Source organism: Lethenteron reissneri, chromosome 28 (assembly GCF_015708825.2).
Source record: "Lethenteron reissneri isolate LAM-NWPU_2019-01 chromosome 28, ASM1570882v1, whole genome shotgun sequence".
NCBI lineage: Eukaryota > Metazoa > Chordata > Hyperoartia > Petromyzontiformes > Petromyzontidae > Lethenteron > Lethenteron reissneri.
In genome coordinates, this window is record NC_083806.1 from 7,556,703 (window position 1) to 7,573,470 (window position 16,768).

General features: G+C 42.5%; 1 protein-coding gene across 1 annotated transcript in view; it reads left to right on the forward strand.

Moving 5' to 3' along the window:
* ACACA (acetyl-CoA carboxylase alpha) overlaps nucleotides 1-16,768 on the forward strand; it is a 190,668-nt gene that overhangs the window by 77,482 nt on the left and 96,418 nt on the right. The window contains 3 exon segments of the mRNA XM_061562031.1: nucleotides 1,610-1,707; nucleotides 3,012-3,132; nucleotides 9,910-10,020. Coding sequence (XP_061418015.1) covers nucleotides 1,610-1,707; nucleotides 3,012-3,132; nucleotides 9,910-10,020 — 330 coding nt within the window.

Consider the following 16,768-nt stretch of genomic DNA (forward strand, 5'->3'; position numbering starts at 1 on the left):
ATGTGCAGCCTTAGATTCAAGGCCGAGACCCACATGGCCATGTCCAGGAGCTCTTAGTTGAGGCCAAAAAGCACAAAGCCGGGGGAGTTTTAGGTCAGGGCCTGTGTCAAGGCTGGATTCTCTAGGCTGAGGCCACTGTCAAGGCTTGGTGCCTCTAAGCCAAGTCCCTGGAACAAGGTCACACCACCAAAGGCAAGATCAAGGATAAGATCTAAGAAGGTGTCTTTGAGCTGGTCTCGAGGACGCTTTGTGTCATGCCCAATGTGTGTTGTGTGGATCATATGTCGTGTCGAATTGATATCCAGCCAGGTGGCGAAGTGGCAGAGTAGCAGTCTTAGGATCAGAAGGAAGATCAGGAATTCAGATAACAGTCACGGTCATATGTAAAGACTCGTGTCCACCGTATGAATGCGAAATTTCCACCACTGGCTCATGCCTATTGTTTCAATTTGAATATGACGATGCTTAATACAATTTCCATATGATTTGATCAATAGGATAACCTCAATATGTGTATTGTCTTACGCACAAAATAAATTAACGTATTCAAAGGACATGTGCTGTCAGCTGTGACGACGTGTGTCACTGCTGATAGCTTTGACAACACGCGTGTATTATGCATGTGATGTAATGAATCATCTCCATAGCTTCACTGCTCCCCCCCATGCCCCATGCATGATTCAATAGATTTTCATGATTCATGGTCACACTTAATTTATGGATCAATTAATTTTGTCCCTTTTGAACTGCCTCATTTTGATTGTCCAGTGTTTTCCATCTGTACTGTCTGCCTCGTTGGTTCCATTGGCAAACAAAACTGCGACTGGAGAATAACATTTTCATGAATCATAAATAATGCACTCAGTGCAAGACAATGAACATAACAATGTATTGTTATCTTCTTGGTTCTTTCGGGAAAGTCACGTAGAATGGAAATAATAAAATAATAAAATAAAACATAATAAAATTATTCTCACGACGTTTCGGCCACAACGCAAGCAGCCGTCCTCAGGTGGAGAACAGGTCTGTCGAGAAGACAGAGTCTGAATGACACACCCCAGGCTTGGAGCGACTATTTAAGCTGGGATGGAGGGGCGAAGAGTGCCTAGACAAAATAATTTGCATATCAAGAGGCATTTTAGCATATTTATGGGAAATGCAGATATGCGGTCAGTACTACTTGTGAAATGCGTAGGAGGTTTGGCGGGGGGGTTTAAAGTCATGTTTTGCCCGTGCATAATGCAGGATTAGCAGCATCAAAGGGAGGGGATATGGGGAAGCATTAATAAAGGGAAGGAATGTTAATAGTATGTAGCTGCAGTAACTAAACCACCACGTAAACAACTAAAGTATAAACTACATAGTATTATCAGTATACTAAATATACTCTCCAATAAGCTGAGCTACTAACAGTAAGTAATACATTATAATATTTTATTAGTATTATTTTATTATTTCCATTCTACGTGACTTTACCGAAAGAACCAAGAAAATGAATCCCTGCAGTCACGAAAGCTTTAAATCGAAATTTAATGTATTGTTATGTTATGCTCGATTACTTGGTTATATGCCTGGTGGATATAATTCCCAAATTCGCCCATCTGCCCAGAGTTTCAAGTACCTGTACCTGACCCCTCAAGACTATAAGAAGGTCAGCGCTCTCAACTCCGTTCACTGCGAGCACATCGAGGATGAGGGGGAGTCCAGGTAATGCCCTCGGTCGTCCCCCTTCCATGGGAAATTGTCTTTGTTAACAGAGCTCTTAGGCTACTTATTACTATGCCCAGGAAATCATCTCTGTCCATCTATCTGTCTGTCTGCCAGACATGTGAAGTGATTGATATGTTAGTAAGAAAACTATAAATCGTAAAACTGTCACCATGAAACTTACTTCACAGCTTACCATTACCAAGAACCAGATCTGTATAGTTTATGGGCAAGATTGCCAATGAAATACCTTTTAGGAAGTCTGTTACAAAAACTATATGTAACATATTGCAATCTAGTATTGTTAGCGAGCGTGCATTAGTATACAAGCATTCAAGTTCAAGAAATTAAAAGTGTGCGTACGGCGCATTGTGTATTTTTTTTACACGCGGATAATTTGGCCACGCATTGTATAAAAATATCAACATTTTATTAAAATGCTTGGTTTGGCCATCACGCTTCACATATTTTGCGCTTTCAAAATGTACAATGTTCCCACTGCTGCATGCCAGCATGGCGGGGTTGGAAGATTGGGGGGCAGGACGAGAGTTGGTGGCAGGGTGAAGCACTGGCGGTGATGGCTACCCTTTCTGTATTTTACACTAAGTGTGGCCTTTACAAATAGATGACCACTTGTTCAGCGAAAGTTCATTATGGTAATAAAAATGTGAGCACATTTGGCCATTACACCGCATTGACCTTTTCAAAATGCTGGTTTTACGGTGAGGTGTAACGCGTTTATTCATGAGTGCTCTGCGCACCTCCCGGGCAGTGTTTACGCTTTTACCTGGCAGCCTATCGCAGCGCTGCATATTCCGCGTTCAAATTGGCACCGATTAGGATCAGTGATTTGCAAAAAAAAAGCGAAAAAGTAGCATACGTGGTATATGATGATGGTAGCAACAATAGCAAGTAAGTGCTGAGCTGTGCCTAAAATATTCATGATTAATCTGCACTGCGTGTAATGTAGATGCACAGCCCTTCATCGATCCACTGCTGGATGAGAACCTCCACATGCTGTGTGGGTCATGAGCATGATGACCATACTTTGCTCGGCTAGTCAGTGTGGGTTGGTGGAACCAGGGAGCAAAGAGTACACTATAACAATGTTTTTTTGCTGCACTGACCTCTGCTGCCCAACCACATTGCTCTGAAGCTGTCGATGACAACCATTTTTTTATGCGAACACGATCCAGGCTCAACCTATACTTAGCTTTTGAGCTCTTGTGAGATCGGGGTGCATTCTGGGTGGTGTTTGCACAGGTGCCGTACTGAACACTAATTGCAAATTATCCGCCCTGCAGGTACAAAATCACTGACATCATTGGCAAGGAGGAGGGCCTTGGTGTAGAGAGCCTGCGTGGATCTGGCATGATCGCCGGGGAGAGTTCCCAGGCCTACGAAGAGATCATCACTATCAGCTTGGTAAGATGCAATCTACCCCAAAACACTCGTAAATTAAAACCTGGCCACACAAGATAGCTGAAAGAAGTGGCTTATCGTATGTGGGTATTCAAAGTAGCCAAATAATCTAAATGCGTGTTTCTAAATGTGGAGGGCATAATCGGAGGAACCCAGGCAAAAATACATATGACCGCAGGGAGAGAACACGCAAACTCCAAATAGGCAGGGATTGCCAGGGTCGGGATCAAACCCACAACCTCTTTCGTACCGAACCAGGGAGATAACATCGTCCCACCGTGGCAAATTGTTATACTGGAACATTCCCACGTTGATACCCATGACACTGGTAATTGGTGATTATACCTCCAGATGTCGTGTCCAGTACCCATGATAGACATAAGCAGGGATTCATTTCTCACTGAATATTTTCCTGATCATTTTTGGACTTGTGCAGATGGCACGTGACTAATAGTATCAGCCATGACAAAAATGTACGCTGAATGTGATGTGCTGTGTACGTGAATATTTAGTCATACCCTGGGTGTTAAGGATTGGTGGTACATCTTCTTGGTTCTTTCGGTAAAGTCACGTAGAAGGGAAGTAATAAAATAATAAAAATGAAAATAATAAAATAATTCTCACGACGTCTGTCGGGGAGACAGCGTCTGACGCTGTCTCCCCGACAGACCTGGTCTTCACCTGAGGACGGCTGCTTGCGTTGTGGCCGAAACGTCGTGAGAATTATTTTATTATGTTTTATTTTTATTATTTTATTACTTCCCTTCTACGTGACTTTACCGAAAGAACCAAGAAGATGAATCCCTGCAGTCACGAAAGAAGCTTCAAATCGAAATTTAATTATGTTTTATTTTTATTATTTTATTACTTCCCTTCTACGTGACTTTACCGAAAGAACCAAGAAGATGAATCCCTGCAGTCACGAAAGAAGCTTCAAATCGAGATTGGTGGTACCTTGTGGTATTGCGATGCCAGTGTTGTGATCACAGAAGTGCTACAATGATGATCATCATCATGATTGTCAATTCCCAAAGTGTATTCATTTCTGGACAAAGGCTGAATAGAGAGATCGCTTTTTGTCATTGTCACCAGTACAACGACATTTAGAATGCCCACCAGTCAGGGCATCATTCATAAATTTAAATTAAAAAGAGCTCCCTGCGCAGTTTCCATCCCTCATGGTCCTGCAGTGCCACAACCGATCTTACTCCTGCGCATGGGCTGATCTTATCACTTCATCTCCTCGGCGGTTGTCCTCGTGAACACACGAGTTCTTATACACCATGCGGTGCATACAGACTTAACTTTGCATACACCAAGCTCCCAAGCCGCGGGAATAATTTGTTGTGGATGAGTGTTTGCGGGCGCGCTCATGCCCCAGTGTAGGTGCACGCACCTGGTCTTTGTGTGCAATGCGCGCCCCTGTATGTTTGCACACACTTGCCTGAAGGCATCTACGCAATGATGGCGATCACTCGGTGTGGTAGTATAGTGGTTAGCGCACTGCTTTACGAACCCGGCGACCCAAATGAAATTCCCGCTCACGGCCAATAACATTGGTGAATTATTTACGTAGAGATCTCTGATGCGGAATAACATAAGAATATTGTTTACTCATCATCAGGTGCGTGTAGCTTGTAACAACTTAATATGAACGGAGAATATTGGTAAATGTGCAAGGGAGACAGTGGTGGATCGCAGCTACTGTCACAATGCAACCCTGCTGAAGGGAATTACCCAAGTGCTCAGTCTACTGTGAAGGTGAAGTTTAAAGGGTTTGCAACTCTATTGGAAAGAATAGATCATGGACCCAGAGTGCTAATGCCTTTGCCAAAATTTGGCAAGACTAATTTGAAATTTAAAGTTATTTCTCTGCAGGGGGTGAACACCTCTGTAAATGAGGTAATGGGTGAGATTCACATCTTTAAAAAAATGGGTGTAAATCGGTTGCTTTCTGTGATGTCTCCCTTGTCCTATTCACATCTCGCGTTTAGAGCAATTTCATGACGTCCGCCAGAGCGGCTGAAACCAATTGGGGACCGTGGGCTGGAGAAGCAACGTAAATATGCATCGATTAATTTATTGATGCCAATTTTAATGTTCAGGATGCTAGAATCAAATCGTTAATCACTATCTATTATGCACATATATATGTTCATTATATTCTCATGTTACATGTAGGCAAATAGAGTGAACACAACTGTGTGATATAGATTTAAAAATCTTTTTGAAACAATATATAAATGAGATGTAAAAATGAAACTAAAATAATCCTTTCTTGAAAAACATTGTCATCCTCTCATCACTCAATTCCCCTCCATACACACTCCAACATCTCCCTTCTCATTTTACGCTACTCCCCTGTCATTCCAGCAACCGTGGTTTTCTGTCGAAGTCCTCAGTCAACCTTCTTTCAAATAGGAGGTCACTCGTTCCCCCGCTCATTTTCATCTATTCCGCACACTGTGTGGTTTGTGGGTGTAATTTACCATACTTCACCACATTGGTCAGTGCAGGAGCATAGATTAACATTGCAACAATGAAGTTGTGCATGGTGATCATTCACCCAAACAATATCCAGGCTCAACCCAGCACAGCCTCTGAGATCTGGCCCATTCTGGGTGATTCATTCTCATGATGATTAAATGTAATTGGGCATTGCGTTATTAGCACAGTGGTGTCGCCAAACTGATTACTCATCCCGTGTACACACGGCAATTTTACCCCTCAGGTTAAACATATGATTCTAGCTTTCGCTATCAAGGTCAGAGTCTCTCACCTCTGTGAGGGACCGACCTGGCGGTGTTCATGTGTTGGTTTGAGTGGGTTTTTTTGGCAGGTGTTTCAAGTTGACATATATCGATGTAAAAACACTCCCCTTGGGCTGGCACGCTACCGTCGTCATCGTTTGCGTCGCGTTAGGATGCGTTAACCAACACAAGCAATTGGTTTCAGGTGGCGGGGGAGGAAATCCGTCAAGACTTCATACGCAAGAGTTTTAAACAGGTCCATGGCGAGGCCGCTTTAATTAAATTGTGACCATTAGCCTGGGAAGATGAAACTCGCCCCCTCACGCCAACCCACCCTCACTCGCTCTCCACTCACCTGCCGATCCACCGCCCTCTACTCTCCCCCCACCACCCCCCATCTTTGCACTAACAGGTCCACTTATGGGCGAGGGTATTGATTCCGGCCGTTACATTTACTCCTTTATCCATTACGTCTGGGTATGGGTTACGGCCAGAGCTGCCGTATCCACGTGGGGACCATTTACTCAGACTGATGCCTCATTAAATGACAAAAGGTTCATTGGTCTTCAGCACACACGCACGCACACGCACGCACACGCACGCACACAGGCACGGGCTGGTAATGTTACGAGTAGTGTACCCACTAGGAATATAACAATTCACTCACCCTCCCCGCCAACCCCTTCCCCCCCATCTTCCACCGGCGATTCGATGAATTGTCACAATTCCTGGTTGCGGTTTGGTTCGAGAAATAATTTTTTTGTGTTATTTTAAATAACTCATTTGTATTGCTAACTTATCTTTTTTCTACGGCTAAACTAGTGAAAGTTGTATTTATTTATTTCCCATCTACACACAAAGCTACTGTCGCAGCCCGCTTCGCGTTTTGTTTGCGTCTTTTCTTGCCTTTCGACAGTTTAATTGCATTTGTTGGTGTAAGTTTACGCATAGAAAACAAACACAAACAAACAACTGGGATGGTTGAACGGAGCCTGCTGTTGCATTCATTTATGACACATCTTGGTGCTGTACCGGGTGACATATGCTATCATGCTTGGAGGTATATCTGGGGTATCTTGTTTAGGCAGCTGTAATTTTTTCTTTCCCCCCGCTCAGTGACAGCTGCCACACCGAGCGATCAGCATCAGTGTGTAACTGATCCAGCTGCATCACAACTGTTATCTGCGCTGTCACTGTGCGCGCGCGTGCCCCGCGCACACATGCAGACACGCGGCGAAACGCGTATCTTATACAAATGGTTAAAATGAAAATGGTTGAAATGCGGTCATTCTTTTTTTTCATGCCCCTGACTGCTTGATCAGTATCGGTGCTCTCTCACGCGCACACTCTTACCCGGGTCCAACATCGTGTAATTTCCCATTATCTCAGACGTTACAACGTCCGGTGTGAAAATTCGTTTTGTCTTTGTTGTAATGATTAATTGTTACCGGAGACAAAAAAAAAACCGTTGCGTTTTTTGGATTACTGTAATCTTTCTTTGTTATTTAAATTCAGATGTGTGTGTTTATTCTAACAGAGAAGGTGATTGTGGCTGTCTAGTTCATACTGCTGGTGGGAATATTGTACTTATAAAATGTATAAATTCATTCTTTTTATATAGTATTAATTAATTTAGCCAACATAATTTAAGTGTTATTTTTTTTCCTTGTGACATATTTGCTCGTGTAAGAATTGAATGAAAACAGGTTTGTTGCATATTCCGGGCCAGTAGATGGAATAAGGGATATTTCTTGTATACAGTCTATCGTTTCATCATCAATAACAACCATCATTATCCATAAACCTTATTATTTTGCATATAGTTTCTGTCCTTCAAATGATCAGCGATTGTAAAATTTGCACAATGCCCATCACGACAGCAAGTCTCTTTTTGCGAGGGTGATATGTGGAAAATCCAACTGGAAGGTAGAGGCTAAAACAAAACAGTTTTCAATATTCTTTGTCAGTGAATGAATTTGTGCAAGAAATAAAGAGAACAAAATAAATAATATTTGTATCTAGTGGAGGAAAGATTATGTATTGTTCATCATCAAAAGATAAAATAATAATCAGCAGCATAGTATTAGTTGAGGATAGTCATTATCATAGTCAGCCATGCTATTCTCATCATCGTAATAATAATTTAATTACCTACTATAATCACCCAGAAATGTCTGTCCGTCCCGCACGTGACGTCACTCCACATGAGGCCCACCCTCTCATTAATAATCATGAGTGGGTGGATTTTTACACTAACGCAGAGGAAGGTCGAGCTGAATTAAATAATTTATCGTGCAAAGTCGCTGCAAATGTGACGTTTCTTTACAGAAAGTGACGTAAAAAATAAATCTATGCAGCACAGTGCTACATCTGTGCGTGACGTCACTGCAAAGAGGGCCCCCCCCCCCTTCATTAATATTCATGCCCGCGTGGAAATTTACACTAACGCACAAGAAGGTCGTGCACTCCACATGCCGCACCCCTCCCCTCATTAATAACCATGAGCGGGTGACGTCACTCCACATGCCGCACCCCTCCACAATAACCATTAGTGGGTGACGTCACTCCACATGGGGCAACCCCCCCCCTCAATTATCATGAGCTGAAAATGTTACTATTTAATATTTCAGATTTACTGAAATATTCACCCGTCCTTGGACGGGCAAAAAAGCTAGTTTTAATATATTCCGTGGAATTGACTGCTATTTTTGTTGTCAGAGAAAGCCCCTTCAACTGATTCCTATTCACACTAAGTGGCACCTCTTCTCACATGCCTTGCAAAGAGTGTTCGTCACATGTCAGGAAAACGAAACATTTAATTACTTTGAGCTGCAATTAGCCGAATTAGATGACAAAGCAAATTTAATATGATTGGAGATTTGGCGCAGTCATTGATGATGACCAGCTTAAACCATAAGCAATTCATGATTCACCTACCCCCACGATTTATTTCAAATGCCAACTATTTGAATATAATTGTGAATAACTGATTATCACATTTGTAACCCATGCCCACTGTTGTCTCGTCGTTCTGGCCGTGATCTTCACCTCACCACATGAGACAATCATTAAATCAAATTGTAAAAGTTCGGTAGTCCTCTGCGTCGTATTATTGTTGTAGCTGTTAGGGGCCATCCAAATGCACACGCTTGCGTATGGGGGGTCTACTGACAATGTACGTACGCATAGGAAACAGGGGTGAAGCCTCGATAATAATTTGCCTACATTGGTCTTCAAATGAGTTAGATAGTCCGGCGGTGGACTATCTGTTTGCTTAAACACGTTAATATTGTTAATCCTTTATCGGGGGGGGGGGGGGGGGGGGCGTCAAGCGTATGTACGTAGGTGGGGGGGGGTGTAAAAAGTATGCGTGCGTACAGGGAGGGGGGAGGGGTCAAGTTTTGACAGATTTTTTCGTATGTACTTAATGGATGGCCCCTTACGGCTCTTTTTGATGTTGCAGCACGCCACACTGTTTCAGCATTTCACTTGGCTCCCATATCCTAAGTCCTTAGTCTCGCTGAGCACTGTTGGGGATACGTACATGACCTAGCGGGTCACCAGAGTCATCGCAAGAGACATAGCCAGAATACAATGCGGAGTACGACCGAACTTTGGCAATGTGATTTAATGATAACTACCGCTGTGTTCTCGATGAAGTTCGTGGCCAGAAGAGCGAGACACAGTGGGCTTGTGTTACACATGCATGATATAATGTGTGTATAGTAGATGTATTTGGTCAATTAATACTTGCATATTTATGCCACAATTAGACAATCAACTTGCAATGCTTCTGAACTTGGCTTAATCACCGGTGGCTGAAACCCAGATTTGAACCCAGGAACCTGACGATGTACAGTTTTTGGATTGTTTTATTCCTGATTTTCCTTTCTGTCCTGTAGCCAGGTCCCAATCGAAAATGAGTGTGCATTGCCCAGTGGGTTTCACCTGTGCTGAAACAAAACCTAAACCTAAGGAATGATATTCATCACTGCTTTTGTTGTTATTGTTTCGTTGTATTTGTGCGCAGGTGTCTTGTCGCGCCATTGGCATTGGGGCCTACCTGGTGAGGCTGGGTCAGAGGGTCATCCAGGTGGAGAACTCCCACATCATCCTCACGGGGGCAGCCGCCCTCAACAAGGTGAGAGAGCGGCGTGAACAGAAGCCGACTTGGTAACGAGGTTGCGGGTGGGTTGGGGGGCACACTAGCCAATACAACTCAAGTTATACCCATATAACTCAAACCAGGAAAGACAATCAGACCCTAGTCCTCATAATGTGGACTACACTGGCCAACCAACACACTAGCCAACAACAGTCACACTCGTAATCATGCTAACCAACCAAACTCTAACCTATCCTTACCTATGGCCTTAACTATACTAGCCAAATAGACTCTACCCCATCCTTAACCACACTAGCCAACCAGATACTAGCCCTCCCCCTAACCCTAGCTACACTATACACCCAGGTACTCTTCATGTCCCGAACCCTCGTCACATTATCCACGCAGAAACCAGCCTTACCCCTAATCCTAGCCCTACTGCTGATCCAAACCCTAACCTCCGGTGTTTTGCCAAGTCCCCTTTTGACTTTTTGTTTAATTTAAATTTAGCTGCTCACAGGTCTTTTAATGTTTGAAGTTTTAATTGTTTTCCAGTCAACTCGTATACCCCAGTGGCGCTGTTATCGGCATCATGTCTTGAGACAATTCAACTTTCACTTGGAACTCTTCACAATTTGGAATCTAACATCACATTGTCCGTGACGCCGTCTCTGGAACATGGCTTCAAAACACCATTCATGATGGTACTCATTAATGATGATTCATGGTTAGGGTACCCCAGGTTTTATCCCTTAGAGCTGGGCTTAGCTAAATTCAGTGTTTTACGTAACATTTATCGTCATTGTCATTATGTAGTCACGGGCGACCGGGCTGAACCCTTCGAGTCCCTGCTCTTGGTAACTTGGTTTAAGTGCTCGTCACTGAAACCTGATTTAAAACTCATGACCTCAGGGTTGTTAGCTCAGTGCTGTAAATTGGCCAATATGTGCCTCGACAGTGAGTTTACTTATATGAGTCTCAAGACGTCCTCTTGATTTTTTTCCAATTGCACATTATTAAATAATTAATGTCCATCAATTATACAACATTGTTAGCATTTATTCTTAAATGTGTTGTACAATTTACAGGGCGTTTAATGCCCATTCTACTTTGTTTTGGCATGTTTACGCTGTGTACTTAATTAAGCTTGGTATATCCCTTGAAAACAAACAGTAATTATGAAAGAAAAAAAATTCATCGAGCTTTGTCAATCCAGAAGCGTCATCTTCCAATACTTCACCACACTGATCAGTGCGGCTTGGTGAAGAAGGAGCCCCAGAACTGAATCAGAGATTGCACGCCACTGATGTTAGCCGTGGTCGAGAATCAGCCTTGGGCTTTGCTTTTCACGTGACACTGTGCTGACAACTGCACCACCACTTCTCCCCAATGCACTATTACCTGGTCATAAATGGGCAAATAAATACAAAAGTTGGTGATTCTATGTTGACGGTGGTGCACACGCACATTTCTCAGATTTCTCAGGAATGTAGGGCAGTTAAATTCCTTTTGTTGAAATAGTAATTGGGCCCAGCAATGCATTGCAAAGTCGTGCCTTTTGGCTAGCAATCGAAGAAAGACAATCACTGCATCACTCACTTTCACGTGCACTTCTGCGGCCGTCTGGAACGCTCTTCCTTTCAATATTAGGGAAGCCACTGGAGCTATGTAATTTTTATAATATGTTGAAAAGTAATTTCTTTAGAACTAGTTTTTGTCTTTAATTTGTTGTCCTTCCTCTGCACCTCCAGTTAGCACGGTTGGCTAAGTATGGTGCAAAAGAAGTTCAACATACATAGATTGTGCCTTTTCAGGACAAGAACTAACCTTCCAACAAAGAAATGTGCCAGAAAAAAAAATATATAAATGGCATTATTTAGTAATACGTTTTGCTTTATGGAAGGTGTGTCTGTTACTCAACAAGCTACTATTAGGTAACTATTTATATGCCAATTTAAGAAGGCTATACCGAAAAAACAATTCTTATCAGGCCCCATGCTGTTAAGTGCAATCTGCAACTATTATTTTCCACTCTATCTCTATGGGCACTCTATCTCCGTGCGATGAAGAAGGGTCATTGCCCAAAACATCACCTTTTAATTATATTTATTTTTAAGGCCACAGTGTTATTGACGAATGTGTTAAAAAATTTACACATCAATAAAAGTAATCTATGTACGTTCCAGATAATTCTAACCCTAGTATGCAAATTCCAAACTGTATGAAAGTTCTGCTCCCAACACAACCCAATAAAACTTTTCCAGACGTTAAGCTTTGAGGCTATCTCAGTTAAGTGCAAAGCTTAATGGCATTGTATATACACAAACACTCTTATGCATACTGTAGAGCATTCTGGGTAATAAAATAAATCAATGGCATTGTTTGATTACAGTCAGGATTAGTGTTGTGGTTAGTTAGCGTTAGCGCTCACATTCATGATTTTGTTAGTGCTATAAAATGCCTGTTGGAATAAGTTTAAGGTTAGGGCTGAGTGAAGGTGTTTAATGTCTTGTTCTGAATTACATTGAGGTTTCCCTCTTTCCAAAAATAAAGCCCTCATTCCAAAAATAAAGCCCTCATTCCCATTGGCCTTTATCCAGATGCGCTTGATTACAGTAATTTATTTTAATTTGGGTCAATTGTAGTTACAAATGTACGCATTTTTTTTACAATTTCAATCATGCTATCTTGTACATATGTTAGATGGCCGAGGATTGGTGACCAGTGACCTGAGGTTGATTTCCAGTCATGGCTAACGTCAATGACGAGTGACATCTGAACCAGTCCTGGCTCCCCCCAAACCCTGATTCACCAACCTCCACTAACCAAACAAACTCCCTTGATTGATACAGCATTGGAAGGCCTAAACAAATGGCTATCTGTAAATGATTACTTCATTTTTTTGGGAGATATAAAAAAAATACTAAAATGCAATGACATTATTTTCAAACCCATGGTTAAAATACTACAATTATGTTTAAGATCCTGTAGTTTTTACTGTAATAAATAATGAATCGTAATTTGCAGCCCTTTGTGAATGCACTGGTCGATGAAGGCATCTTCATGCCGTATCGATCGTGGGGTGAGGTTTTTTTTTTACCATACTTCACCAAGCTGGGCAGTGTGGGTTAGTGAATTTCGGGCCCCGGTACAGATTCAGACACCACTTTCCACTGATGTTAGCCATGGCCAGGAATCAAACTCAGATTGCCGGGATCATCGTGCATTACTCTAACCACTGCACTACCTCTCCACCCTGCTGTTAATGTGTATTGCGGACATGACAAGATTGAAGCAGTGCCCTATTCTTTCTCAGAAGAAAAAGGGGGCATTGCCCAAAACGCTATCTTTGTAAGACGTTTGAGTCGTAAGGCACTGTTGTTATTAATGACGTTGGCTGGAGGTATTTTCAGCCTCCGCGTGCAGACACAGCCCAGTGGTGCGAAATGCTAATGCAAACGGGGACACAGGAGGAAAGGGGCTGGGACGCAGCTAATAATATATAAACAAAACTAGACACAAACAAAGAAACCCCACAACTACAAGGACAGCAAAATGAAATGAATGCGGACGCCACGGTGCAGGGATGGCGTGGAAGCAGAGGTAGTTAAAATGCTGAAGCGTTCGTTTGAGCCGATTGTAAAATGGAGCACGGCCACGGAGAGAAAATAAGATTCGCCGTAAAGGTCGCGCAAGTTCAGCAGCTGAGGTTCACTGTAAATTGTAAAGGAATGTCTTTGTTGGAGCCAAGGATAAGCGTACGGGACGCAGAATATATAGCGGTTCCATTTGAATAAGTGGGAATTTTTTTTGCAGGATTTTTTTTTAGTTCTTAGATGAAACTTGACTTTATGCAGCCAAGTGTTGGTAGGGGAGGTGCCATTAACTTCCTACAGTCCCCGAGTCTTGTGGCAGCATTTAATCTGTGATGGATGTAACCTGGGCCCAGTGCCTTCCAACAGTAATGTCATCACGGGGGAAGGCATTACTCATGTAATACGCGCGTAACCTTAACTCAAACATGTAAATTACGGAGGAGGAAAACAAATTAAGACATTCATCCTGCCTGACAAAATTGCACTGTCGCCATCAGTCTTGCAACCTAGATGAATGTTGCCCCCGCTCCCGTAATTCCGTCCCTTGATTTTTATTTGCCGCGGTGTAAATGGTTTTCTCCCTGCGGCGTTTTGCTTGGTAGGCCAATCACGTCTGCGGCGCCACTCCAGCCGAGGCTGTCGCCCGCCGCACTGACTCATTGGCCGGGCCCTTTAGAAATGCGCGGAAGCGTGGAATACGTTTCCTCCCCCCTCCCTCCCTCCCGCCGTGAAAAAATTGCCACGAATATATTTTTTTATAATAATGATTCTATCTTTAATTTGCGGATATTGGAGCACAAAAGTAAGATCGGGATGGTGAATAGTTATCGTCATCAGAATGGTTTAAAATTGATGTGTTGGATACAATCATTTATTAATGCTTATTACGTTTTGTAACAACACAGGATTAATGAATTGTATCTACTGGGGAGATGACACGTCACTTGGGTTTCTTCAGGCAGAAACTCACTGGGTTGCTAGTTCGGTCCTTGCCGTGCCCTCCCTCAAGCTGTTCCGCATCCTGGCTCTTCTCTTGATTTGTGCTTGCTCTTTCTTCAGATTCCTTTAATTCACTTCAGCGTTACTATCTTTGAGAAAAATATAACAATAATTTCAATGAGCTTTTGTAGACTCTTTATCGCCCTTTCTCTCATCTCACTTTCTCCCTATATATATATTCTTTAACCCTAACGTATTTTAAATGTTTTCTCTTTTGACGCTACCATTTCGTGCGCGTACCTTGGCCATGGACTATCTCCGGCACATCCCTATCCTTCATCACACATAACATTAGAGGGATTTTTTCTTTCCCTTTTTGGTCTTCATCAAATTGATCAAATTTCATCGCTCAAAATCCTTGAACCCCAAAGTACACTGCAGCCGTATGGCTAAAGATGTGCTATCCATAGCAAGCTTGCTTCAAGGTAAGACCTTTCCTATAATTGCCTTTTGGTTATGACAGCGGAAAATTGACTTTATAAAATAGTAACCTGCACATCATACAGTCGGGAAAAAATATTTTCACTTAGGGGTTGAAAGGTCAAATATGAAGAGGGTGAAGGGAGGATTTTTTTTTTATAATTGTCAGTGGTTAGAACATTGTTCCCTTGCAGTTAAATGAACACCACTGCCTCTGGTCCTCTCTCCACCTCCTCGTAGCTACTCTCCACGGATCTCCCGTACACTCCCGTACTCTTCCGTACTCTCCCATTCCGTGAGCTGCGGAGCGTGGAGCATTTTTTTCCCAACCGGTTCCAGCCAGATTGCCCGGCCTCCACTAAAGCCGAGCATCAATAAAACATACCGTTACATTGCCGGGCCTCATTTCTTCCTATTTCTCCCATTTCTATTTTAGTAGCCCTATATATACAATATATATTGTTACAGTGCAATATGCCTTGCATATTATCATGTATAATTTAGTAATTTTCGCTACTTTATCAATCCACTTGCAGCTTTCATCATTAGAGGGGGATTTGTTTGACCATGGATTGGGGAATTTCGGGGCCCAGGACTGGTTCACACTTCACTCGCAACTGAGGTTAGCCGTGACTCGGAGTCAAACTTTGGTTGCCGGGTTCACGTCACGGTGTGCTAACCACTGCCCCACCGCTCCTTTTCAATATTACATACATCGTACATTATTTACTGTGTGTATCATAACAGTAAGATTTTATTAAGCCACTCTTAAGACTTATTTTTAGGAGGATGCTGCTGAGGATTTTTGGCAATTAATGTTTTTGTATAATTTATATCTGGGAGGAAATAAGAGTATGTACGCAGAGAAATCACATGCGTACGAGAGGAGAATACTCCAATCTCTACACACGCGGCTCTCAAACCTACTTTCTCTGCTGCCTCTGACAGCCACCATCTCTTTGACATCATTTTTGTTGTCTCACACTTGATTACTCCATATTTTTTGCGATTCACCAGTCACACATCAGAATTGCTCAGATTGTAGTGCACGCATAGTCATTCCACCCAGCCAATATCAATTTCAGTATTTTTCTTGTTATGTCCTTTTATATTGTGTATGTATGGTTGCCTGTGTACATGGAGTTTATAGTTATTTTGACAGTAAACTTCGAGTGGGTTTTCCAGTAGTTACACCCAAGTTGTTTCTATTCACGTTTGTACACAATATATATGATGTAAAAATACAAGAATTCCCTCTTGTGATGGCGTTCACTTGTCATAGGCAGCCCGTAAAATAGAAAGAAGTCGTATTAAGCCACGCTGAAGTATAACAACTTCTTAATGCATGACAACAAAAAATATCCTATCAGAACGGGACAACAAGATAAAGTTTAGCCGTGTTCCTTTTTGCGTGCTCAGATTATGCAGACGTCGCTGTAATGTGTGCGCTAAAACATGTTTGAATAAATCTGGCACAGATGCACATTTGTTCAAGGCGCGCGTATTAGTGAGAGCTGAACAATTCCGTGAGCTCATTTGTAAATAATGGACGGAATGCGCCTCGCAAATAAAATAAAACACAACAAATGCAGCGTTGTAAGTTCACGTGCAATGCGCCCGACTAATTGCCAATTATGACACTTCTTGCTCAGGTGTAGACGTCCCATCTGCGATTGTATTTAATTGTCTAGTTGGTAGACATCCCGACGGTCGCAGTTCAGCTTGACTGCTGATCGCCGCTCAAGACCAACTGCCGCGGAAGATACGTC